Source organism: Bos indicus x Bos taurus, chromosome 8 (assembly GCF_003369695.1).
Source record: "Bos indicus x Bos taurus breed Angus x Brahman F1 hybrid chromosome 8, Bos_hybrid_MaternalHap_v2.0, whole genome shotgun sequence".
Taxonomy (NCBI): Eukaryota; Metazoa; Chordata; class Mammalia; order Artiodactyla; family Bovidae; genus Bos; species Bos indicus x Bos taurus.
The window spans coordinates 46,292,650-46,318,412 of NC_040083.1; the positions used below are offsets into that span (position 1 = coordinate 46,292,650).

Consider the following 25,763-nt stretch of genomic DNA (forward strand, 5'->3'; position numbering starts at 1 on the left):
TATTAACACCGTAGTTTTCTGTTAGTAGATTTGTGGCATCTGGTATGCTGCTGAATCTGCACCCTTTTTAAAGGGTCTTTGATAATAAACCTATGAACTGTTTCTTGATACAAGTATGAAACTGGCAGCTTCTTCTTTTTTTTTTTTTTTTAATTTTTTTATTACTTTATTTCTCATGTGTTCCCCATCCTGAACCCTCCTCCCTCCTCCCTCCCCATACCATCCCTCTGGGTCGTCCCAGTGCACCAGCCCCAAGCATCCAGCATCGTTCATTGAACCTGGACTGGCATCTCGTTTCATACATGACATTTCACATGTTTCAATGCCATTCTCCCAAATCTTCCCACCCTCTCCCTCTCCCACAGAGTCCAAAAGCCTGTTCTATACATCAGTGTCTCTTTTGCTGTCTCGTATACAGGGTTATCGTTACCATCTTTCTAAATTCCATATATATGCGTTAGTATACTGTATTGGTGTTTTTCCTTCTGGCTTACTTCACTCTGTATAATAGGCTCCAGTTTCGTCCACCTCATTAGAACTGATTCAAATGTATTCTTTTTAATGGCTGAGTAATACTCCATTGTGTATATGTACCACAGCTTTCTTATCCATTCATCTGCAGATGGACATCTAGGTTGCTTCCATGTCCTGGCTATTATAAACAGTGCTGCGATGAACATTGGGGTACACGTGTCTCTTTCCCTTCTGGTTTCCTCAGTGTGTATGCCCAGCAGTGGGATTGCTGGATCATAAGGCAGTTCTATTTCCAGTTTTTTAAGGAATCTCCACACTGTTCTCCATAGTGGCTGTACTAGTTTGCATTCCCACCAACAGTGTAAGAGGGTTCCCTTTTCTCCACACCCTCTCCAGCATTTATTATTTGTAGACTTTTGGATCGCAGCCCTTCTGACTGGTGTGAAATGGTATCTCATAGTGGTTTTGATTTGCATTTCTCTGATAATGAGTGATGTTGAGCATCTTTTCATGTGTTTGTTAGCCATCTGTATGTCTTCTTTGGAGAAATGTCTATTTAGATCTTTGGCCCATTTTTTTATTGGGTCATTTATTTTTCTGGAGTTGAGCTGTAGGAGTTGCTTGTATATTTTTGAGATTAGTTGTTTGTCAGTTGTTTCATTTGGTATTATTTTCTCCCATTCTGAAGGCTGTCTTTTCACCTTGCTAATAGTTTCCTTTGATGTGCAGAAGCTTTTAAGTTTAATTAGGTCCCATTTGTTTATTTTTGCTTTTATTTCCAATATTCTGGGAGGTGGGTCATAGAGGATCCTGCTGTGATGTATGTCAGAGAGTGTTTTGCCTATGTTCTCCTCTAGGAGTTTTATAGTTTCTGGTCTTACGTTGAGATCTTTAATCCATTTTGAGTTTATTTTTGTATATGGTGTTAGAAAGTGTTCTAGTTTCATTCTTTTACAGGTGGTTGACCAGATTTCCCAGCACCACTTGTTAAAGAGATTGTCTTTAATCCATTGTATATTCTTGCCTCCTTTGTCAAAGATAAGGTGTCCATATGTGCGTGGATTTATCTCTGGGCTTTCTATTTTGTTCCATTGATCTATATTTCTGTCTTTGTGCCAGTACCATACTGTCTTGATAACTGTGGCTTTGTAGTAGAGCCTGAAGTCAGGTAGGTTGATTCCTCCAGTTCCATTTTTCTTTCTCAAGATCGCTTTGGCTATTCGAGGTTTTTTGTATTTCCATACAAATTGTGAAATTATTTGTTCTAGCTCTGTGAAGAATACTGTTGGTAGCTTGATAGGGATTGCATTGAATCTATAAATTGCTTTGGGTTGTATACTCATTTTCACTATATTGATTCTTCCAATCCATGAACATGGTATATTTCTCCATCTATTAGTGTCCTCTTTGATTTCTTTCACCAGTGTTTTATAGTTTTCTATATATAGGTCTTTAGTTTCTTTAGGTAGATATATTCCTAAGTATTTTATTCTTTCCGTTGCAATGGTGAATGGAATTGTTTCCTTAATTTCTCTTTCTGTTTTCTCATTATTAGTGTATAGGAATGCAAGGGATTTCTGTGTGTTGATTTTATATCCTGCAACTTGACTATAATCATTGATTAGTTCTAGTAATTTTCTGGTGGAGTCTTTAGGGTTTTCTATGTAGAGGATCATGTCACCTGCAAATAGTGAGAGTTTTACTTCTTCTTTTCCAATTTGGATTCCTTTTATTTCTTTTTCTGCTCTGATTGCTGTGGCCAAAACTTCCAAAACTATGTTGAATAGTAATGGTGAAAGTGGGCACCCTTGTCTTGTTCCTGACTTTAGAGGAAATGCTTTCAATTTTTCACCATTGAGGATAATGTTTGCTGTGGGTTTGTCATATATAGCTTTTATTATGTTGAGGTATGTTCCTTCTATTCCTGCTTTCTGGAGAGTTTTTATCATAAATGGGTGTTGAATTTTGTCAAAGGCTTTCTCTGCATCTGTTGAGATAATCATATGGTTTTTGTTTTTCAATTTGTTAATGTGGTGTATTACATTGATTGATTTGTGGATATTGAAGAATCCTTGCATCCCTGGGATAAAGCCCACTTGGTCATGGTGTATGATCTTTTTAATGTGTTGTTGGATTCTGATTGCTAGAATTTTGTTTAGGATTTTTGCATCTATATTCATCAGTGATATTGGCCTGTAGTTTTCTTTTTTTGTGGGATCTTTGTCAGGTTTTGGTATTAGGGTGATGGTGGCCTCATAGAATGAGTTTGGAAGTTTACCTTCCTCTGCAATTTTCTGGAAGAGTTTGAGCAGGATGGGTATTAGCTCTTCTCTAAATTTTTGGTAGAATTCAGCTGTGAAGCCATCTGGACCTGGGCTTTTGTTTGCTGGAAGATTTTTGATTACAGTTTCAATTTCCGTGCTTGTGATGGGTCTGTTAAGGTTTTCTATTTCTTCCTGGTCGAGTTTTGGAAAGTTGTACTTTTCTAAGAATTTGTCCATTTCATCCTCGTTGTCCATTTTATTGGCATATAATTGTTGATAATAGTCTCTTATGATCCTTTGTATTTCTGTGTTGTCTGTTGTGATCTCTCCATTTTCGTTTCTAATTTTATTGATTTGATTTTTCTCCCTTTGTTTCTTGATGAGTCTGGCTAATGGTTTATCAATTTTATTTATCCTTTCAAAGAAGCAGCTTTTGGCTTTGTTGATTTTTGCTATGGTCTCTTTTGTTTCTTTTGCATTTATTTCTGCTCTAATTTTTAAGATTTCTTTCCTTCTACTAACCCTGGGGTTCTTCATTTCTTCCTTTTCTAGTTGCTTTTAGGTGTAGAAACTGGCAGCTTATTGACCAAGAATCATGTATAAACTTGGTTATCTGGTTCCTTTGGCAATTGCTATTTTTTGGTTATAATAGGCAATGTAGTAAATTCTGCCAAAGAGGTAGAAAACTTCTGTATATATGCTACTGATAAGGGGGTACCCGACAGGACAAACAAGAAAATCATCTGCTACAAAAATGAAGCATTCTGAGGATTCTGAGAGTCAAAACCAACAATTTATTGACCTCATAAACATTTGATAGGTCTTATTGGTAACCATGGGTCATCAAGAATAGGGCAAGCTGTATTTGGTAAATTATTTAATCAAGTGTGGGTGTGGATTTAATAGGAAGATTTCCATCTAAAATATTTAAAATAGTAAGTTGGGCTATGAGAAGGAATGGAAAAAAAAAAAAAAAAAAACACCATTCTTTGCTAATATGTTAGACATTAAAACTTACCCCAAAACAATAAAAGGATCATTTTTACTAGATGACTCTTTCTTAACTTTGGGAAAGAATTCATTGCAGATCCTTGCAGGATTCATGACAAGTTCTGTTTTCTGTAACTCCTGTTTATAATATGCTTTATTCAAAATCATTTCATATAGTTCTTTGTCTTTTATTAGAGCGTGCACTGTATTAGCAAAATTAGTGGGCATAATACTGTGTTCGCTTTTTGCTCAAATATGTATTATTAGAATATTTTTGCCAGATCAGGAAGGGAATACCTCTTTTGGATGCAGACATTATTATTTTTATTAATCTAGTAAGGATTGAAAGAAAACACAAGAAAAAAATACGTGACTCTTAGTATAATAAATTATAATACAAGTGTTATTTTCAACAGATTTTTTATTAAAATGCCAACCTCAAAATACTGTCATCTTCTTGCCACTTGATTTCCTGATAGTAGTCAGTCACCAAGTCAGATTACTAGCTGGCATGTATTTACTTTTTAAATTACATTTGAGTCTGAGATAAAGGGAGATACTCGGTTATTTTATCCTTTCCTGGAACAACCTTTTACCTTTCCTACCACCTCCTTCCAGCAGTATCCTGCCCACACTTAACTCTACCTCCAAAGGCCTTAAAGTGTTGCCACAGGTCTCTATTTACTAATATAAGGGGGCATTTATGATAAGTTCATGAATTTTAAAACAGATTACAGGATAGATATTAGAAGGTTTCATTTTTTAAAAATAGCGAAACAGGAGTCTGCCATTAACTACCAGAACATCTTGGAGTGCTACACCTCCTATGGGTACCTGTCTATGTCTTAGTACTTTGTGAAGACATTGCTTTGAAGAACTTTGCCAAATATTTTCTTCACCAATCTCGTAAGGAATAAGAGCTCCCTAAAAAGCTGATCAAGGTGTGAAACCAACAGGGTGGCCAAATCTTCCTTCAGGATATCAGCAGTGGAGTGTGTATACACTTGGAAAAAATTGTCAATTACTACAGGAAATGCAGAAACTGACCAGTGACAAGAATGACCCCTACTTATGTGGCTTCTTTGAGATTCATTACCTAAACAAGCAGGTGAAATTCATCCAAGAGTTGGATGTCCATGTAACCAGTTTACAGAATGTGTGGGCCCCAGAGTCTAATATGGCAGAAAATCTCTGATAAGTGTATCCTGGGGGAGAATGAGAGCTAAGTCCTAGGTTAGCATATCTATTAAAAAAAAAAATTTCCTTTGGTGATATTGGGGTTACTTTATCCACTTTATTTTTTTTTCATTTGTTCCATTCCTTCCAACAAAGTAGTTTGATACCAAAAAATTTGTGGAACAGTAGACATTTAATGTCTATAGCATTTATGTCTGTGTAACAATATTTTATATGGCTGTGATTTTTTTTTCTGTTTGCTTGTGTATCAGTTTTCCCATGTTTCTATACTGATCGATATTCTGTCATTTCAAGTAATACTGACCAACAATTTATGTGACAAACATGGTACTAATTTTTTAATATTATTTCTTTTAATCCACTTTTAGTCCCATGAAATATAAACTGTTTTACTCTACCCATTTTACAGATGAAGTAACTAAAGCTTTCAGAGATTTAGGTGGTACTTGATCAAGATCAGGATAGGAATGGAAGTGACATCTGTTGGATCCTAGAGCCCTGGCTCTTGAGCTATTGATATCTTAGTATTTTCCATAGCACTGAGCCTCACATGCAGAAATCTCTATTAGTCAGTATTTTTAAAATAAGTGATTAAGTTTATGCTCTTGTAGTATAAACCTAAGACCTAAGGTTTCTCTTGAAAGCACTAATGAGTGAGTGAGTGAAGTCGCTCAGTCGTGTCTGACTCTTTGTGACCCCATGGACTATAGCCTACCAGGCTCCTCTGTCCATGAGATTTTCCAGGCAAGAATACTGGAGTGGGTTTCCATTTCCTTCTCCAGAAGATCTTCCCAACCCAGGGATTGAACCCAGGTCTCCCACATTGTAGGCAGAGTTACAATTAAACCATTGCAAGTTTTTTTCATTAGTCTCAAAATTTTATTTAGGCCTTTGTATTTTTATAACTAATTAGTTTTTGCCATGGATAGTATGAATTTCTCTTAAAGACAATATGCATTAGGTGCTGTTAAAGTCTTAGCTTTTGCTTTACTATGTATGGACAGTAAATTAAACAGATGTTTCAAGATGTTGACTCTTCAATACCAAACTTCTTTTTTAATCTTTTTTCTCAAGGATTGAATTTTAACCTAATTAAATAAATCTAAGTTAGATATAGTTACATTCTAGTAATCAGTTTGGGTTTCATGAAAATCAGCTTTTCTTTTTGTTTTGTTTAGATAAATATGAAAGATAATAAAAATGCCAAATACATTGAAAATCATATTCCATCAAATGACCTGAGAGCTTTTGTGTTTGAAAATCAAGAAGATATGGAGGTTTTCCTCAAAGAGGCAAGTATTAACCAGCATAATATTTTAACTCACTTCACACTTATTTTCCAGTGCTTGAGTTTTTAACTTCAATCTGGAGCAAAAAATGATAATGACCTATTTTACCAGCAATAACTCTTATGTAAAATCATTCAAATTCACTAATTTCTTTTTTGTGCCATTACTGAGGATTGAATTTGTTTTACAAAAGGACAAACAGCCCATAATTCCATCTGTAACATATTTTGAAATTATGATTTGGAATTAATATGAAGTAATTCTGTCACATTAAGAAAAAGAAACATCTTAATGATAAGCCTTTGGTCTTGGACATCCTTTTTGGAAATGTATTGGAATGAACTCAGTTTTTCTTTGGAGAGGGAAATAATATAATATTGCTTCTTATTATAAATAAAACATCTGCACTTCCCTGATGGTCCAGTGGGTAAGACTGTACTTCCAGTGCGGGGAGTACAGGTTCAGTTCCTGGTTGGCGAATTGAGGTCCCATGGGCTGCATGGTGCACCCAAATAAATGAAACTTTAAAAAGAGTGAGAATCCTATGTCTGACTAGAAAAACACCACTGACCAAGAATCTAAGCCACTAGAAACCAGCATGGCTCAAACTTTGAATTCTGGCTTTGCTGCTGTTTTCAAAAACTCAGTGCTTTGTATCTTAATTTCTTCACTGTAAAATGGAGATAATATCTACTTCAAAATATGGTCATGATGATTAAATAAATTATTAAATGAAAAAGTTAAGAGCAGTGTTAGGTACTGTAGTTTTCACTGTATAATATTAATATATATTGTGAGCTATGTATGTTACTGTCTTGTCAGTAAGATTTCTTTTTCCTTTTGCAATATGCCTTCTACTTTTTAAAAAACCCTGGAAAGATGAACTTTTTCTAGTAAGTCTAAGTAAGGACAGGACCCTGAATCAGCTTAAGTGGTCCTCTGTTTCTCTGGTACCCAAGTTACTGGGGAAAATCTTTACTTTCTTTGACTTTCACTATATTGACCGCCTTCTGGTTTGGGAGTTGGCAAGGAATATGAATATATGATGACCAGATAAAAAGGCTGAATCTACAGAAGTATAAAATGGATTCCAAAAAGTTAAGCATTTGTGTAGTTAGAGCTATTTAAGTCTAAACAGTTGGGTTCTTGACCTGATGTCACTGAAAAAGTAGTTTACTTGGATTATAAGTCTGTGAGACATGGTACAGTGTGAAGGGCCTGGAGTCAGGTGTAATTAGATGTTTTCTGTTTTCTAAATTATCAGCTTAGCCTACACTGAGTAACTGGATTTGCCTCAAAAACTCATGCTTCCTCTGTGCTAAGAATTTGAACCATATAATAAGACATTTGTGTCCACCTCTTTTGTGACCCCATGACTGTAGCCACCAGGCTCCTCTGTTCATGGGATTTCCCAGGCAAGAATACTGGAGTGGGTTGCCATTCCCTTCTCTAGGGGATCTTCCCAACTAAGGGATCAAACCTGTGTCTCCTGCATCTCCTGCATTGGCAGGTGCATTCTTTTACCACTGAACCACCAGGGAAGCCCCAATAATATGACATAGGTTCCAGGAAATTTGACCTTTTATTTTTCTTGTATTATGAGAACTATCCATTGTATCTCATTATTAGGACTAGAACTGCTTGTATGTGTGATTTTTTGTGTGTGTATATTTTAAATTATGAAGTTTATTGTATGTAATCTCCTCATGTAATTATGTCTTCTAGAATACCATTTCCCATCCTTTGGTAACTTACAAACCAGTTGCTCAACTGTGTTGTTGTTCAGTCACTCAATTGTGTCAGACTCTTTGTGAACCCATGAACTGCAGCACACCAGGCTTCCCTGTCCTTCGTTGTTTGCCAGAGTTTGCTTAAACCCATTTCCATTGAGTCGGTGATGCCATCCAGCCATCTCATCCTCTGTGGTCCCTTTCTCCTACAGCTTCCAATCTTTCCCAGCATCAGGGTTTTTCCCGTGAGTCAGCTCTTCCTATCAGGTGGCCAGAGTATTGGAGTTTCAGCTTCAGCATCAGTCCTTCCAGTGAACGTTCAGGAATGATTTCCTTTAGGATTGTCTGGTTTGATCTTGCAGTCTAAGGGACTCTCAAGAGTCTTCTCCAACACCACAGTTCAAAGGCATCAGTTCTTTGGCACTCAGCCTTTTTTATTGTCCAGCTCTCACATCTGTACATGGCTACTGGAAAAACCAGAGCTTTGACTATATGGACCTTTGTCATCAAAGTAATGTCTTTGCTTTTCATTACACTGTCTAGCTTTGTCATAGCTTTTCTATCAGGGAGCAAGCGTCTTTTAATTTCATGGCTGCAGTCACCATTTTCAGTGATTCTGGAGCCCAAGAAAATAAAATCCGTCTCTGTTTTTGTTGTTTCCCATCTATTTGCCATGAAATGATGGTATTAGATGCCATGATCTTAGTTTTTTGAATGTTGAATTTTAAGCCAGCTTTTTCATTCTCCTCTTTCACCTTCATCAAGAGGCTCTTTAATTCCTCTTTGCTTTCTGCCATTAAGGTGGTGTCATCTTCATATCTTTATTGATATTTCTCCTAGCAATCTTGATTTCAGGTTATGCCTTATGCAGCCTGACATTTTGCATCACGTACTCTGCGTAGGGGTTAGATAAGCGGGGTGACGGCATTACAGCCTTGATTTACTCCTTTCCCAATTTTGAACCATTCTGTTGTTCCATATCTGGTTCTCACTATTGCTTGACCTGCATACAGGTTTCACAGGAGTCAGGCAAGGCAGTCTGGTATTCCCATCTCTTGAAAAATTTTCCACAGTTTGTTGTGATCCACAGAGTCAGAGGCTTCAGCATAGTTGGTGAAGCAGTAGATGTTTTTTTGGAACTCTCTTGCTTTTTCTATGATCCAGTAGATGTTGGCAGTTTGATCTCTGGTTTCTTTGCTTTTTCTAAATCCAGCTTGTTGTACATCTGGAAGTTCTTGGTTCACATACTGTTGAAGCCTACCTTGAAGGATTTTGAGCATTACCTTGCAAGCATGTGAAATGAGTGCAATTGTGCAGTAGTTTCAACATTATTTGGACTTGCGTTTTTTGAGGATTGGAATGAAAACTGACCTTTTCCAGTCCTGTGGCCACTGCTGAGTTTTCCAGATTTGCTGACATATTGAGTGCAGCACTTTAACAGCATCATACTTTAGGCTTTGAAATAGCTTAGCTGGAATTCCATCACCTCCACTAGCTTTGTTCGTAATGATGCTTCCTAAAGCACATTTGACTTCGCACTCCAGGATGTCGAGCTCTAGGGAGTGATCACACCATCGTGGTTATCTGGGTCATGAAGATCTTTTTTGTACAGTTCTTCTTTGTACTCTTGTCTATGTGTCTGACTCTGCAACCTCATGGACTGTACAGTCCATGGAATTCTCCAGGGCAGAATACTGGAGTGGGTAGCCGTTCCCTTCTCCAAGGGATCTTCCCAGGTCATCCACATTGCAAGTAGATTATTTACCAGCTGAACCACACGGGAAGCCCATGTTCTTGCCACCTCTTCTTAATATCTTCTGCTTCTGTTAGGTCTATACTGTTTCTGTCCTTTATTGTGCCCATCTTTGCATGAAATGTTCATTGGTATCTCCAGTTTTCTTGAAGAGATCTCTAATCTTTACCATTCTATTGTTTTCCTCTGTTTCTTTGCATTGTTCACTTAAAAGGCTTTCTTATCTCTCCTTACTGTTCTTTGGAACTCTGCATTCAGATGGGTGTATCTTTGCCTTTTTCCTTTGCCTTTCACTTCTCTTCTTTACTCAGCTATTTGTAAGGCCTCCTCAGACAACCATTTACCTTCTTGCATTTCTTTTTCTTGGGGATGGTTTTGGTCACCACCTCTATACAGTGTGACGAACCTCCGTCTATAGTTCTTCAGGCAGGAGACTGCCTGCCTGAAGATCTAATCCCTTCCATCTGTTTGTCACTTCTACTCTATAATCGTAAGGAATTTGATTTAGGAAGTACTTGAGTAGCCTAGTGGTTTCCCTATGTTCTTCAGTTTAAGTCTGAATTTTGCAATAAGGAGTTCATGATGTGAGCCACAGTTAGCTCCTTGTTTTGTTTTTGCTGACTGTATAGAGCTTCTCCATCTTCGGCTACAAAGAATATAAACAGTCTGATTTCTATATTGACCATCTGGTGATGTCCATGTGTAGAGTCTTCTCTTGTGTTGTTGGAAGAAAGCGTTTGCTATGACCAATGTGTTCTCTTGGTAAAACTGTTAGCTTTTGCCCTACTTCATTTTGTATTACAGGACCAAACTTGCCTGTTACTCCAGGTATCTCTCGACTTCCTACTTTTGCATTCCAGTCCCCTATGATGAAAAGGACATCTTTTTTGTGTGTGTGTGTGTGTTCTAGAAGGTCTTGTAGATCTTCAGCTTAGGCTTCTTCAGCATTAGTGTTTGGGGCATAGACTTGGATTACTGTGGTATTGAATGGTTTGCCTTGCAGACAAACAGATCATTTTGTCATTTTTGAGATTGCACCCAAGTACTACATTTCAGTCTCTTTTTTTGACTGTGAGGGCCACTCCGTTCTTTCTAAGGGATTCTTGCTCACAGTAGTAGATATAATGTTCATCTAAATTAAATTTGCCCATTCCTGTCCATTTTAGTTCAGATTTCTAAAATGCCGATGTTCATTCTTGCCATCTTCTGTTTGACCACTTCCAATTTACCTTGATTCGTGGAGCTAACATTCCAGGTTTCTGTGTAATACTGTTCTTTAGAGCAGCGGACTTTACTTTCACCACCAGACACATCCACAACTGGGCATTGTTTCCACTTTGGCTCAGCTTCTTCATTCCTTCTGAAGCTATTTCTCCCCTCTCCTCCAAACTGGAGAACACCTATTCCAAAGAAGTTCTGAGTCACTGCTGCAAAAGTTCTAGGTCCCACAACAGACTTCCCAACCTGGGGATCCAACAAAGGGATTGAGAATCCCCAGGGAATTTGACTTTGAAGGACAGTGGGATTTGATTACAGACTTCCGTAGGACTGGGAAACAGAGACACTTGGAGGACACAAGCAAAATCTTGTGCACACCAGGACCCAGGAAAAAGCAGTGGTGATGCCACAAGAGACTGAGGCAGACTTAACCTTACGTGTGTTTGGGAGCCTGGCAGAGGCATAGGTCAATGGTGGCCTACCGCTGGGTTGGGGGCTCTGACTGCAACATTCCTGGGAGGCAGGGCATGCTGGCATAAGTCCTTTTGAAGGAGGTTGCCATTACTGCCATTACCCCTACCATAGTTTGCCCTCAGGCCACAATACAGGGAGGGAACACAGCCCCATCAGTCATGACTTATATAGTGTCAGTTGCTCAGTCGTGTCTGACTCTTTGCAACCGCATGGTCTGTCCACGGAATTCTCCAGGCAAGGATACTGGAGTGGGTTGCCATTCCCTTCTCCAGGGGATCTTCCTGACCCAGAGATCAAACGTGGGTCTCCTGAATTGCAGGCAGATACTTTACCATATGAACTACCAGTGAAGTCCAAATACATGAAGAAGAAAAAGCACTTCCTCATATAGTAGAATACCAACTAATAAATACAGAAAGAACAATTAGAATCATTAATGGTTCTTAAACCTATTAGGTAGTTCCATGAGCAACAGAGTATTTTTAGTCTCTCCACATACATAATTACAAACAGAAAAGTAGTTGACAGATCTTTTTGTTCTTTTTCAATCTTTTACGTCTTTATTGTGCTTCACTACATTGTCTAGCTCTTCTAGGACAATGCTGAAAAAAAAGTGGTAAGATTTGATATCTCTACTTGTTCCCAAGCGTAGGGGGGAAGCACTTAATAATCCACAATTAAGTACTATGTCTGCTGTATGCTTATCATAGATGCCCTTTATCACATTGAGGAAGTTTCCTTCTGTTCCTAGTTAGCTGAAAATTCTGAGATAATCTTATGGCTTTTGTACTGTATTCTGACAATACAGTAAGTTAGACTGATGTAGCATTCAGAGTCAACCAATCTCATATTCCTGGGATAAACTTGACTGGGTCGTGTATAGTGTTTATATATTGCTAGATTCTGTTTACTAATATTTTGTTAAGGATTTTTGTGTATGTGTTCAGGAGGGATATTGTAGTGTTTTTGTCAGGATTATACTGGAATCATAAAATGACTTGGGAAGTATCCCGTCCTTCTGTGTTCTGAAAAGGAGTCTTGGTGTTACTGCTTCCTTATCTGTTTGATAGACTTTATCAGTGAAAATAATAAAAGAAATGTACTTTCTGTGAAAACACATAGCTATTAATATCACCACACTAAAAAGTTTTTTTTATGAGTACCATTAAATATCTAGTGAGTGTTCAATTTTTTGATTATCCCATGAATGCCAGTAAGAATAATATCATAACTTTAGAAATCTTCATTGAAAGTATGTGGTAATTAAAGTAGTATTTTATTTTCCTTGTATTAAGGTTCGTGACAATAAAAAATTAAGAGTAAATGCTGTTATTGCTCCTAAGAATTCATACGCAGACAAAGCGCCTTCAAGATCTTTGAATGACCTGAAGTAAGTCTTAAAATAGTATTAGAACTAAGCTGTTTTTTTTGAATATTGAGTCATCATTTATCTCTTATTAAATATATTTAAATTATCTCTCTTTCACACAAATATATTTGTTACAGGCTGTATTATTCCCTTTTAGGATCTCTTCTTAAGTCTAAAAAGGCAAAATCTAGGCCCAGGAACAGATGGTGGCATTCTTAGTATATGATGGTGATTTTTCAAATCATTGGAATAATATTGGACTATTTAGTGAGCTCTTAAAATAGTTGGTTAGTTATTGGGGAAATAGAAGGATAAATCACTTCATAATGTAAAAGTAATTTCCAGAAGGATCAAATGGAAATACTACAGTTATAAAACCTACTACAAGTAAATAAACTCTTAACTCTGTATAAAAGCAATGGTAGAAACCACAAAAGAAGAGATTAATAGTTTGTAATTATAAATATTAAACTTATTAGGAAATAAAATCACTTAAGTGATTAACTTCCTGTACCATCATTCATTTATATTTTATTTATTGTTTATTCACTTGTCAACTATGAGATTTTTTTTTAATGCTGTTTTAAGAATAAAATCCTAAAAGTTGCTTTTCCTTGCAGACAGTATGGATTTTTCTCTTATTTGCGAGAGTTATTTGATGCCCCTGACCCTGTCATGAGTTACCTTTGCTGCCAGTATCACATTCATGAAGTTCCTGTAGGAACTGAAAGAACCAGAGAAAAAATTGAACGGGTAAGAAAATACTGAATCAGTACCAAAAATGTAGTTTCGTTAAAACTTCTTAAAGGCAAGGAAAACTTGTGAGAAATTTAAAGAAACGTGTCATTGTTTTTAACTAAACAGGAATTACCTGGATATTTTACATTTCTAATATTACATAGGACAATGAATGTTGATCAATACTTTATGACAGTAAGGATGTGGAGTTACCTAAATAAATACTTAATACCTGTAGGGTAACTAAATTAAAGCCTGAAAAGAGACACCTGACTCTCTTATTGAATTCTGCTTTGCTTGACAGACATTTGTTCAAACATTAATGGTTTATTCATTTAAATTCTTGTATTCTAGATTATTTTTCAGACAGATTATACTTTAGGATGGTAGGCTAGGATATAGAACTGTTCTGGTAAGCCCTCCCCTTAAAGTTCCATTTAAGATTATCTCATAAGTGAATGATCACTCTTAAGAGGATCTCCTTCTCTTACCTGACAGAGCCACCTAAACTCTTAGGTTCCTGTGTTCTGCCGATGCTTTGAGTTTTCTTCTCCTTACCAATAGTCTCCAAGACTCAAAACCACCTTCAGTGCTTTAATCATAGGCAGAAACAGTGAAGAAGTCTTTCTAGAACAGGTTTTTCCATAATACTAAGTTACCATGTTAATACTGCTTATATGCATTTACAGACCTAACTGCTATTTATAATACTGAATTTATTAGAGAATGTGTTTTAAGTTTTTAACAGCCAGTCTACAAGTATCCCTAGGATATTCATTTGTAGTCTGGCGCTTTTGTATACCTCATTAACAAAAGATAGAAATGGGGCCCCATTACTAACCCATTTTGCGAAGACAAGCAAATTATTAAGTTGCATATCATATTATGGTGATCATTTGGGGAAACCAGGAAAATAGAACTCTCCATGTGTGTGTACCCCTCTTTAATACTCATTGATGGGGTTTGAAAAAAGACAATATACACAGACCTTCCAATTTCTGTCATAACTTCACGGGTAGGTAGGGTGCTACCTCTTAAGGTTAGGATAGTAGGCATTCTTTACTATTGCAGAAAGACTAGAAAATTTGCTAAGGGCTTTCATAGCTTTACTCTGGTGCAAAAAGGGATAGTACTGCACTTGGAAAATCCTTTCACTTTTTGAACAGTTCTTCAAGTTGAAATATTTTTACATGCTTACTTTTTAACATTCTGTTTAGGTCACCTAGAGAGCTTTAACTCTACTGTCTCTACTAGAAAAAAGAACATGGTACATAGAAAAGCAAAGTCAGACACCTAGTAAAGCCCTTAACATTGTCTTGGCCATCTTTCAGAAAATACAAACCTGCACTGAGGAAATTTACTATCTAAACATTTCATGTCTACCTCCTAACAACAATGGTCATATTTTCTCCCTTAGAAAAAAAATAACATTCTTTAGTGTAAGTTTTGCTTTATTATCAAATTCTGACATTTAGACTCTGTAAATGATTATTTTCATGACACGTGGTGGGAAGGCTAGCGTCATGTGGGCTCTTCTTTCATTTCAAATTACTGAACATTTGTGGGTGCCAGTTTATACCCTGTTAAGCTAAGTATGCTTAAATATGTCATATCTCGTCACTTAGATTGTAAACTTCTGCAGAGAAACAAGCCACAAGAATACTGGTAGTAAACCTTTAGAGACTGGAAAAAACGACATTAAAGCAGCCTATTCTTTATAAATATACAGAATGTTACGATGTTTAGAATGTGCGTAGTTTATGAAACTCCTTAATAAATTCTTGAGAGAAAAACTCTCCCCCAAAATGCAAAAAGAAGTCTTTGAAATCCTTGAAAAGCATGTGCATTAAGTATTCCCCAAGTATATAGGAATTAAATATGAGTATGTATCTTTGAACAATATAACTAAGGGGAAGGGAGAGTAAATGTATTAGTTGAGATAACAGACTTCATTCTGCTGCGCAACTGACTCCCCAGAAGTACACCTACTTGGGAGAAATTGTATAGTGAAGTAGAAGTGTAGCCAACTTTGGTAGTTGTTTCCGTTTTCTCCCAGTTCTCTTCCTTAGTGTTATTTTCAAATAATAACCTGAAATTTATCACTCACCTTTTTAGAGATGTTGGATTACATTTCTTTTAAAAAATGAAAATAAATCTAATATATTTTGATCTAAAAATCACTTGATCTGTATTTTTAATTCTTTAGTCCTTTTTTTTTTTAATGTTACAATTATTCTTGTGCTTAGTCGCTCAGTCATGTCTGACTCTCTGTGACTCCATGTACTGTAACTCACTTAGGCTTCTCATGGGGGTTCTCCAGGCAAGAATACTGGAGTGGGTTGCCACGCCCTCCTCCAGGAGATCTTCCCAACCCAGGGATCAAACCCAGCTCTCCTGCATTGCAAGCAGATTCTTTACGTCTGAGCCACCAGGGAAGCCCCATCCAATAATTCTTAGATGTCTACTAAATGTTTATTTTACATTATAGGTAATACAGGAAACCCGATTAAAACAAATTTATACAGCAGAAGAAAAGTATGTGGTGAAAACTTCTTTTTATTCAAACAAAGTCATTTCAAGTAACACATCCCTAAAAGTAGCTCAGTTTCTCACAGTCACCGTGGATCTAGAGCAAAGACGACACTTAGAAGAACAGCTAAAGGTTGGTCACTTTATTTTACGGTGTTGTGTTAGTTTCTGGTATGCAGCAGCCTGAGTCAGTTATAATCTTTTTCATTGTGGTTTGATACAGGATATTGAATATAATTCCCTGTGCTATACAGTAGGACCTTGTTGTTTATCCATTCTGTATATAATAGTTTGCATCTGTTAATTCCCAACCCTAATCCATCTGACCCTACCTCACCCTTTTGCTTGGCAACTACAAATCTGTTCTCTGCATCCAAGTCTGGTTAAGAAATTTGTGTCACATTTTAGAATGTGCATAGAAGTGATATGGTATTTGTTTTTCTGACTTACTTAACCTAGTATATTGTTGTAGATAGCATTACTTCATTCTTTTATGGCTAAGTATTATTTCATTGAATATACCATTCATTGAATACACCAAAGGTACATTGAATGTACCGTTCTTTATCCATTCACTTGTTGATGGACATAGATTGTATCCATGTCTTGGCTGTTGTAAATAGTGCTGCTGTGAACATTGGGGTGCATGTTTCTTTTCAAATTATAGTTTTGTCTGCATATATGCCCAGGAGTGGGATTGCTGGACCGTATGGTAACTATTTTTAGTTTTTTGAGGAACCTCCATACTATTTTCCATGATGGCTGAACCAATTTACATTCTCACCAACAGTGTAGGAGGGTTCCCTTTTCTGTGCACCCTCTCCAGCATTTATTATTTGTTTACTTTTTAAAATGATGGCCACTCTGGGTGGTATGAGGCGGTACTCTGTTGTGGTTTCGATTTGCATTTCTCTAATATTATTAGGAATGTGGAGCATTTTTTCATGTGCCTATTGACCATTTGTTTCTCTTCTTTGGATAAATATCTATTTAAGTCTTCTGCTCATTTAGTGTTTGGATTGTTTGTGTTTATGTTACTGAGCTGTTTAGTATATTTTGGAAATTAAGTCCTTCTCAGTCACATCCTTTGCAAATATTTTTTTCCAGTCCATAGGTTGTCTTTTTGTTTATGGTTTCCTTTACTGTGTAAAACTTGTAAGTTTGATTAAGTCCATTTGTGTTTTTTTTTGCTTTTATTTGTGTTGTCTTGGGAGATTGACTTAAGAAAACATTGGTATGATTTATGTCAGAGAATTATGGTGTTAACGTCTTCTATTGAAGTTAAAGATTGGTTTATTTTGATTTGAGTATTTAAAAAGAATATTAACTCAGTTTATAATACTTTAGTCTGTTTTAAATATACTAACAATGTTGCGTATTCCATAGGAAATTAATAGAAAATTGCAAGCAGTAGACTCAGGATTGATTGCCTTACATGAGACAAACAAGCATCTGGAACACAAAGATAATGAACTTAGACAAAAGAAGAAGGAGCTTCTTGAAAGGAAAACGAAGAAAAGACAACTGGAACAAAAAATTAGTTCCAAACTAGGAAGGTATCTTTCAGCCCTTTCTGGGATACGGGTTGGGAGGGTGATACAGATGCACTGTATGGATATTATTAATTATATATACCTTGTAATGACAACACAGTTCCCACCAGCATGCTGTGTAGAGTTTCTCAAACTTAAACCCTTCTACCCAAAACACAGGACAGAGCAGGGGGAATCTTAAGTGTTGTGAATGTTTCTGTTCCTTGATCAGCTGTTTTCATCCCTGGAACCCATTCTGTTCTTCAAAATTATTGAGGACCTTGAGGAAGTTTTGCTTATATGAATTATATCTATTGATATTAACAAAATTAGAAATTAAATTCATTATATGTTAACAAAAAATATTTATGAGAAACAATTTTCCAAACAAAATACATTTAGTAAGAAGAGGGACATTATTTTTACATTTGTAAATCTCTTTGGATGAAGTTAGTTATTTTTTCATAAGTGCTTCTGCATTCACTTGGTTGCGAGATGTTTTGGTTGAAGTATATGAAGAAAATCTGGCCCCACATATATATGCAAGTGGAAAAGGGAGGACTTGTCAGCATACGTATTCTTTAATGTTACATCAAAACTTGCCAAAGTATGGTTTGTTAACGTTTAACTGCAACATGGAATCTAAAATCATTAGTGAAGGAATATACTCTTACATTACCATAGGTGCATCTTTTACCCATGAATGACTTTGTTACATTATGCTAGCTTACTGTGAGATCCCAGGCAGTTGTTCTCAGAGCTGATTGTAAGTTTTGTTTTGAACTTAGATGTTTTGTAGAAACTTGGAATATATAAGATCAGATAAAAGCTGTTATAGTGTGTTCAGTCTAGGGGAGAGGAAAGTGAGTTCCAATTTCAAAGTTTTTCCATGCCCATTTCGGGACACAATGCAGACCTTTTTTGGTGATTGTTCTTTTGTGCTTCTTTCCTATAGAATAAAGATATAGGTATTAAAGACATAATAAATGACAGCTTGAGTACAGTATAAATTTACCTTGATTTAATAGTGTTTCTAAACACATAAGTTGAATATTTAAAATGCTTTTAAAATTTTTGTGTTTTTTTTTTAAAGCAAATTGCCTGTTAACTTTTAAAAGTCAGTAGGGTATGTACGTTGGTTGCTTAAAAGAGGATATATTTGCTGAGTCTTAACTGCCTAGAATTCTTTTCTACATAAACCCTTCACTTTTACCTTCAGTCATCCACAAGTCAACCTTTTACTGTTGTTGGACTGCTGTATTGAACTCATTGTCTGAAACTAAACTTTCTCCTGGTAATGTTGAATTTTGTAGTGAAATAACCTTTCATATCCATTGTCATCCTGGCTGTCTCTTATCTATGGTTACTCTGGAATACTGCAGTGGTTACATGGTTAGTGGTCTCTCCATGACTCATCTCCTCCATTCAGTGCATACAGAATACTGTCATCAAGTTTATCATCTTTTCATGTTCCTGCCCCCTTCAAGATACCTGTGGTGGCTTCCTACCTTTACTGTATGAAATTTAAATATTGCTTTCCTTTAGATTGTCCTTCACGTTTTTCAAAATTGTCTTGCACTCCACACATTCTAATTTCCTCCCTCTCTGCCCCAACACACTCTTCACTCACCATTCAGTCCACTCTCTACAACATCCACTGAACTTGTTTATTCTTTTTTTTATTGCTTCCATCTTTGATTTTTCCCTGTAGTGGAAAGAACTTGGCCTTTGATGTCAAACACATTTTACAACTTAGTATCTGTAATGTTAGGTAACTTAAGTAAACTTCTCAGCCTTAGTGTCTCCATATTAAAAAGCAGAGTATTAACTTTTAGAATTGTACTGTCTTTTCATCATTATTATTTTACCTATTAGATTGCCACAGTTAAGCTCCTTAAGGGAAGGGACTGTTTTTATAAACAGTGCTTATCACTTATGGACCAGACACTATATACTAAGTGTGTTGCATAGTTTGCCTTTTTTTAATCTTCACCAAAGCCCTGCAGAAGTACTATTATTATTTACAGTTTATAGAGGAGGAAACCAAAGCTTAGAAGAGTAGCTTGTTCAGTTATACTGCTCATTGGTGGCAAAGAGGAATTTTAAACCCAACTTTCTGACTCTAGATCCTATACCATTAGCACTAGCATTACCTAGACTATGCTGGGCACTTGATACATCTCAAAAAATAGTTTTCGATCCTGAGTGGTTGCATAAAATGATTAATCAGGAAGCTATCAGTTAACATCTGAATAGCATTGCTACATAGACCACAAAGCAGCAGGAAACGTGAGAATTTGGGCTCAATCCTTGTGTTTTCTCTGATTTCTACATCATTATGCATTTCATACAGTTTAAAGCTGATGGAACAGGATACTTGCAATCTTGAAGAGGAAGAACGAAAAGCAAGTACCAAAATCAAAGAAATAAATATTCAAAAAGCAAAACTTGTTACTGAATTAACAAACCTGATAAAGGTAATAAGACATTTTCATTTTAGTCATTTTTTTGTTGTTGGACGTCAATAGTAAAATCTTAGCAAGAGGTTTTTATAGGTAATTTCAGCTTTCTCTGTTTGACATTTCTCTTTATAGATCAGTAAATTGATTAAAAGTACTCATTAAGCTAAATTGTTTTATTCCAAATGACTCAAAGGAGAACTGTTTAAGATTGGAGAGAAGTATCAATCACATTAGAAAAATGTTAAGAAACTATATTGTTGTAAAATAAAACTCATAGAGGTTTTTATTCCTAGAATTGTACTGCTTTACATATACAAAAAGTAGATTTAATTCTTCAAAATACTACAGTGATCTCTGAGAAGAACAAATTAGAATCAGATTATATGGCAACCTCAGCCCAGCTACGTATCACAGAGGTAACATTTTTGCTTTTATTTTTATTTTGGGACTTCAGTTTGAAAACTGTGTGTACATGTGTATATATATATCATGCCTTGCAGTGTGCAGTTTTGGGTATGCTGTTTAATTTAGATTTCATGCACTTTGCTGATTAGGACGTAAAATTTGAAACCCTTTGTGTACATTTTTTTATTATTACCACCCTCCCCCATTTAAATAACAAATAGAGTACCTGATTTAGTCATTTGAAAACCAAAATCTTACCATGTCTGCTTTCTTAGCCGATACAAATTATAGTTAGTACTATTGCCAAGAATCAACTAGTAGCTTTTATTGCAGTTTGTGTCCCCTAAACTACAGATGAGTTCCAGTCAACACTCAGAATGGCCTTAGTGTGTGATCCTGGTGATTTCTGTTCTGATAAGTATTGAAACTGTTAATGATAAATATTGAAATGGGGAAGGACAGGGGGTGATGTACTAAGTTAACATAAATTCCAAAGAAGAACAAGCAACAAAATGAGTTCATAAGAGTGACAGTTTTTGAGTCTTTCAAATCCTTTCCCAAAAATAGAAGAGCAACTGGGATACTATGATGACATAACAGCAAGCCCACGGACAATGTATACAACAGACTCAAAAGATGTAGGTGTACTGCAGTATATTCTCAGACTCATCGTCCAGGATTAGCATGAGGCTAGGTTAAGGGCTTAGTCCTTAATAAAACTGCCCTTCAGATGCCACCTGCACTTCTGACCAACTGGTGACTGATTCAAGGGTTCTCATGGCTCCCCCAAGTTCAATAATTGAGTGGCTTACAGAACTGAAGAAAAGGCTGTTCTCAACAATTACAGTTTTATTATATAAACAATACAAATCCCTCCTAGTCAAGAGGCATATAGGGCGGGGAGGGTCCTGCACACAGTTTCTGTGCCCTTTTCTGGTGAAATAATTTGTTGCTCTCCTAGCACATCAGTGTTTAGAATTTTTACCAGGTTCCATTACCTAGGCATGACTGATTCGATCATTGGCCATATGGTTAAACTCGGTCTCTAGCCCTTCTCTCTGCAGTTTAAAAGACTGGGTGGGGATAATAATAAGACTCGATTTGTCTTTCTGGCATTGACTTCCCCCATCCTGAGTCACTCCTTAGCATAAACTCAGACACTCCTATCACTCAGAAAATTCCTAGGATTTTAGAGTCTTCCTCCCAAGAACCAGGGACAAACATCAGTCAAGTTCTGTGTTTTTACAACACCCAATCAGCAGCAGCATCAAGACTGGTATGGTATTAGAAAGTATGTGGTAAGAAACAAAGGGAAAGCTCAAAGAATCCAAAAATTAAGTCACCAGCAGGTTCTCATCTTTTAAGAAAAGAGGCCCCATTTGGTGTGGAAAGCTGAGCAGACCAATTTCAGAGCAGCTGAAACTGGGAGGTGACTTTTAGATTCCAGAAAGGTCAGGTGGTGCTGGGGTGATTCAGGTCCTGTGAACTAGCAACTCACGTGAAACTGCCTTGCAGAACAAAGTTGCTTACTGAGGAGAACTAGAACTACTGGGCAGGCTAAGGAGACAGCAAGCATGTGTTATGTGGGCCGAAGGCTGACACAGTAGCTAAAGGCACAACACTCTTAAACACAGAAGAAGGGAGACAGTGTAAGTAAAACAATATGTTTGCTGACTGTCCTGTAGGTACTATTAGGAAATAAAAGGATACTACCTCAGATTAGATGCTTTGGGAGAGGGAAATGAGAGAGAATTTCAATATTGTTTATAGTAGAACTGAACTGAGTATGTCAAAGATACTCAGGCCACAAGGATATAAGATACTTGTGCATAAATACTCTTTCAAATAAAAATGGAAGGATGTTTAGCATACTTCTACATACATAATCAGAATAAAGACTTCTACACCTGCTGCCTTCCCTAACCTGGCAGGGGAGTCTCCTATCCATATTGTTAGTAGCAGCAGAAACAGTAATATTTTTGAGTTGAACTGATTACTCTGGAGAGTAGAAAGGTTCTTAATTATACTGTCCAGGGAAATAATCTCATTAGCTACTTGTCACACTAGGTTTTCTTACCTGGACATATACACAAACTCCCTCTCTGAAAGGTTTTTCCATACTAATCTTCTTGACTTTATTTTCTATTTCCTCAGCAATATTTTATATCATTGTTTCTCTTTTTTATATGTTAATCTGAAAGTTAGTTAGTAAATGCTTTTTATTTATAATTGTCTTACCAACCCTTTTGTAGGGTTCTCTTCTTTCTTGCACTGTGTTTTGGTAAGTGCTTGTTACTGACTGATCATAGTCACAACTATGCATTTTAAATAGTCAAGAATGATGAGTGAAAGATACAGAGAAGAGTAAGTCTATAGTAGTTCATTTTGTCTTTCATTTGTTCTTTTTTTCTTCTCACGTTTTCTGTCACTTACCACACTTGCTCTTATCTATTCTTCTTGCTGGTCTTCATTTGAAACAAAGGGAGATCATTTCCTTCCTTCTTTTCTTCCCCTCACCCCACTTTGGGGTTTGTCTTTTACCCTGATCGTGGAAAACAAATTCATACACAAAAAAGATTGACACAGAATTTCAGTAGGGGTTGTGTTCATGAAGGAACTTAGGGATAACTAAACACCATTGAGTTTAATAACTTCCTCAAATTATTGGAGGGCAAATAGCGGAAAAGGGATCCAAACCCATTAAACATTTCGAGAGATATGTTATTACCATCTGGAATACTTTTACAAGTTAATAAGCTGACTGCACATAAATACAGATATGGAGGTAGACAGATGGATGAACACGTTACTTAGTTTTTTACTTTGGGCAGGTTTCCTGACCACTCCAAGCGTTTTGTCTTCAGCCTCAGATATTACAATACCTACCTCACTTGCAAGGCTATTGTGATAGTAAGTTTAATAATACATCAAGATGCTTAGTGCGCTCCCTAGCATGAAACATATAATATGAATCTTGATGTAAATCCATATAAGAATTGGAAGTTGTTAAATTTATTTTTTATCCTACGATCAAATTTAGAAGTTGTGCTTTCATCTAATTTTCTTTACCTACCTGCTTGCTACTCTCCCACAAAAACTGAACTTCAGGAAAGACTTTTTTTTTCTATTTAGAGCAGGGCAAAGACTAATAGAGTTTTGCCAAGAAAATGCACTGGTCATAACAAACACCCTCTTCCAACAACACAAGAGAAGACTCTATACATGGACATCACCAGATGGTCAACACCGAAATCCGACTGATTATATTCTTTGCAGCCAAAGATGGAGAAGCTCTATACAGTCAGCAAAAACAAGACCAGGAGCTGACTGTGGCTCAGATCATGAACTCCTTATTGCCAAATTCAGACTGAAATTGCAGAAAGTAGGGAAAACCACTAGACCATTCAGGTATGACCTAAATCAAATCCCTTATGATTATACAGTGGAAGTGAGAAATAGATTTAAGGGCCTAGATGTGATAGATAGAGTGCCTGATGAGCTATGGAATGAGGTTTGTGACACTGTACAGGAGACAGGGATCAAGACCATTCCCATAGAAAAGAAATGCAGAAAAGCAAAATGGCTGTCTGGGGAGGCCTTACAAATAGCTGTGAAAAGAAGAGAAGTGAAAAGCAAAGGAGAAAAGGAAAGATATAAGTATTTGAATGCAGAGTTCCAAAGAATAGCAAGAAGAGATAAGAAAGCCTTCTTCAGCGATCAATGCAAAGACATAGAGGAAAACAACAGAATGGGAAAGACTAGGGATCTCTTCAAGAAAATCAGAGATACCAAAGGAACATTTCATGCAAAGATGAGCTCGATAAAGGACAGAAATGGTATGGACCTAACAGAAGCAGAAGATACTAAGAAGAGATGGTAAGAATACACAGAAGAACTGTACAAAAAAGAGCTTCACGACCCAGATAATCACAATGGTGTGATCACTGACCTGGAGCCAGACATCCTGGAATGTGAAGTCCAGTGGGCCTTAGGAAGCATCACTACGAACAAAGCTAGTGGAGGTGATGGAATTCCAGTTGAGCTATTCCAAATCCTGAAAGATGATGCTGTGGAAGTGCTGCACTCAATATGCCAGCAAATTTGGAAAACTCAGCAGTGGCCACAGGACTGGAAAAGGTCAGTTTTCATTCCAATCCCTAAGAAAGGCAATGCCAAAGAATGCTCAGACTACCGCACAGTTGCACTCATCTCACACGCTAGTAAAGTAATGCTCAAAATTCTCCAAGCCAGGCTTCGGCAATATGTGAACCGTGAACTTCCTGATATTCAAGCTGGTTTTAGAAAAGGCAGAGGAACCAGAGATCAAATTGCCAACATCCGCTGGATCATGGAAAAAGCAAGAGAGTTCCAGAGAAACATCTATTTCTGCTTTATTGACTATGCCAAAGCCTTTGACTGTGTGGATCACAATAAACTGTGGAAAATTCTGAAAGAGATGGGAATACCAGACCACCTGATCTGCCTCTTGATAAATTTGTATGCAGGTCAGGAAGCAACAGTTAGAACTGGACATGGAACAACAGACTGGTTCCAAATAGGAAAAGGAGTACGTCAAGGCTGTATATTGTCACCCTGCTTATTTAACTTATATGCAGAGTACATCATGAGAAACGCTGGACTGGAAGAAGCACAAGCTGAAATCAAGATTGCCGGGAGAAATATCAATAACCTCAGATATGCAGATGACACCACCCTTATGGCAGAAAGTGAAGAGGAACCAAAAAGACTCTTGATGAGAGTGAAAGAGGAGAGTGAAAAAGTTGGCTTAAAGCTCAACATTCAGAAAATGAAGATCATGGCATCCGGTCCTACCACTTTATGGGAAATAGATGGGGAAACAGTGAAAACAGTGTCAGACTTTATTTTTCTGGGCTCCAAAATCACTACAGATGGTGACTGCAGCCATGAAATTAAAAGATGCTTACTCCTTGGAAGGAAAGTTATGACCAACCTAGATAGCATATTCAAAAGCAGAGACATTACTTTGCCAACAAAGGTCCATCTAGTCAAGGCTATGGTTTTTCCTGTGGTCATGTATGGATGTGAGAGTTGGACTGTGAAGAAGGCTGAGCGCCAAAGAATTGATGCTTTTGAACTGTGGTGTTGGAGAAGACTCTTGAGAGTCCCTTGGACTGCAAGGAGATCCAACCAGTCCATTCTGAAGGAGATCAGCCCTGGGATTTCTTTGGAAGGAATGATGCTAAAGCTGAAACTCCAGTACTTTGGCCACCTCATGTGAAGAGTTGACTCATTGGAAAAGACTCTGATGCTGGGAGGGATTGGGGGCAGGAGGAGAAGGGGACGACAGAGGATGAGAT

General features: G+C 36.9%; 1 protein-coding gene and 1 long non-coding RNA gene across 4 annotated transcripts in view; one reads left to right on the forward strand and one right to left on the reverse strand.

Moving 5' to 3' along the window:
- SMC5 (structural maintenance of chromosomes 5) overlaps positions 1 to 25,763 on the forward strand; it is a 117,998-nt gene that overhangs the window by 82,921 nt on the left and 9,314 nt on the right. For all 3 annotated transcript variants that reach the window (XR_003512261.1, XM_027549441.1, XM_027549442.1), the window contains 7 exons: positions 6,104 to 6,217; positions 12,685 to 12,779; positions 13,379 to 13,511; positions 15,985 to 16,158; positions 17,412 to 17,581; positions 19,911 to 20,034; positions 20,313 to 20,435. Coding sequence is in view for 2 of the 3 variants with exons in the window: in XM_027549441.1 (XP_027405242.1) it covers positions 6,104 to 6,217; positions 12,685 to 12,779; positions 13,379 to 13,511; positions 15,985 to 16,158; positions 17,412 to 17,581; positions 19,911 to 20,034; positions 20,313 to 20,435 (933 nt within the window). In the remaining variant the exon portion in view is untranslated. The remainder of the gene's footprint in view (positions 1 to 6,103; positions 6,218 to 12,684; positions 12,780 to 13,378; positions 13,512 to 15,984; positions 16,159 to 17,411; positions 17,582 to 19,910; positions 20,035 to 20,312; positions 20,436 to 25,763) is intronic.
- Positions 18,117 to 22,979, reverse strand: LOC113897109. The gene is made up of 2 exons (XR_003512262.1): positions 22,858 to 22,979; positions 18,117 to 18,506 (listed from the first exon to the last, which is right to left on the reverse strand). It is a non-coding gene; the product is annotated as an uncharacterized LOC113897109 (long non-coding RNA).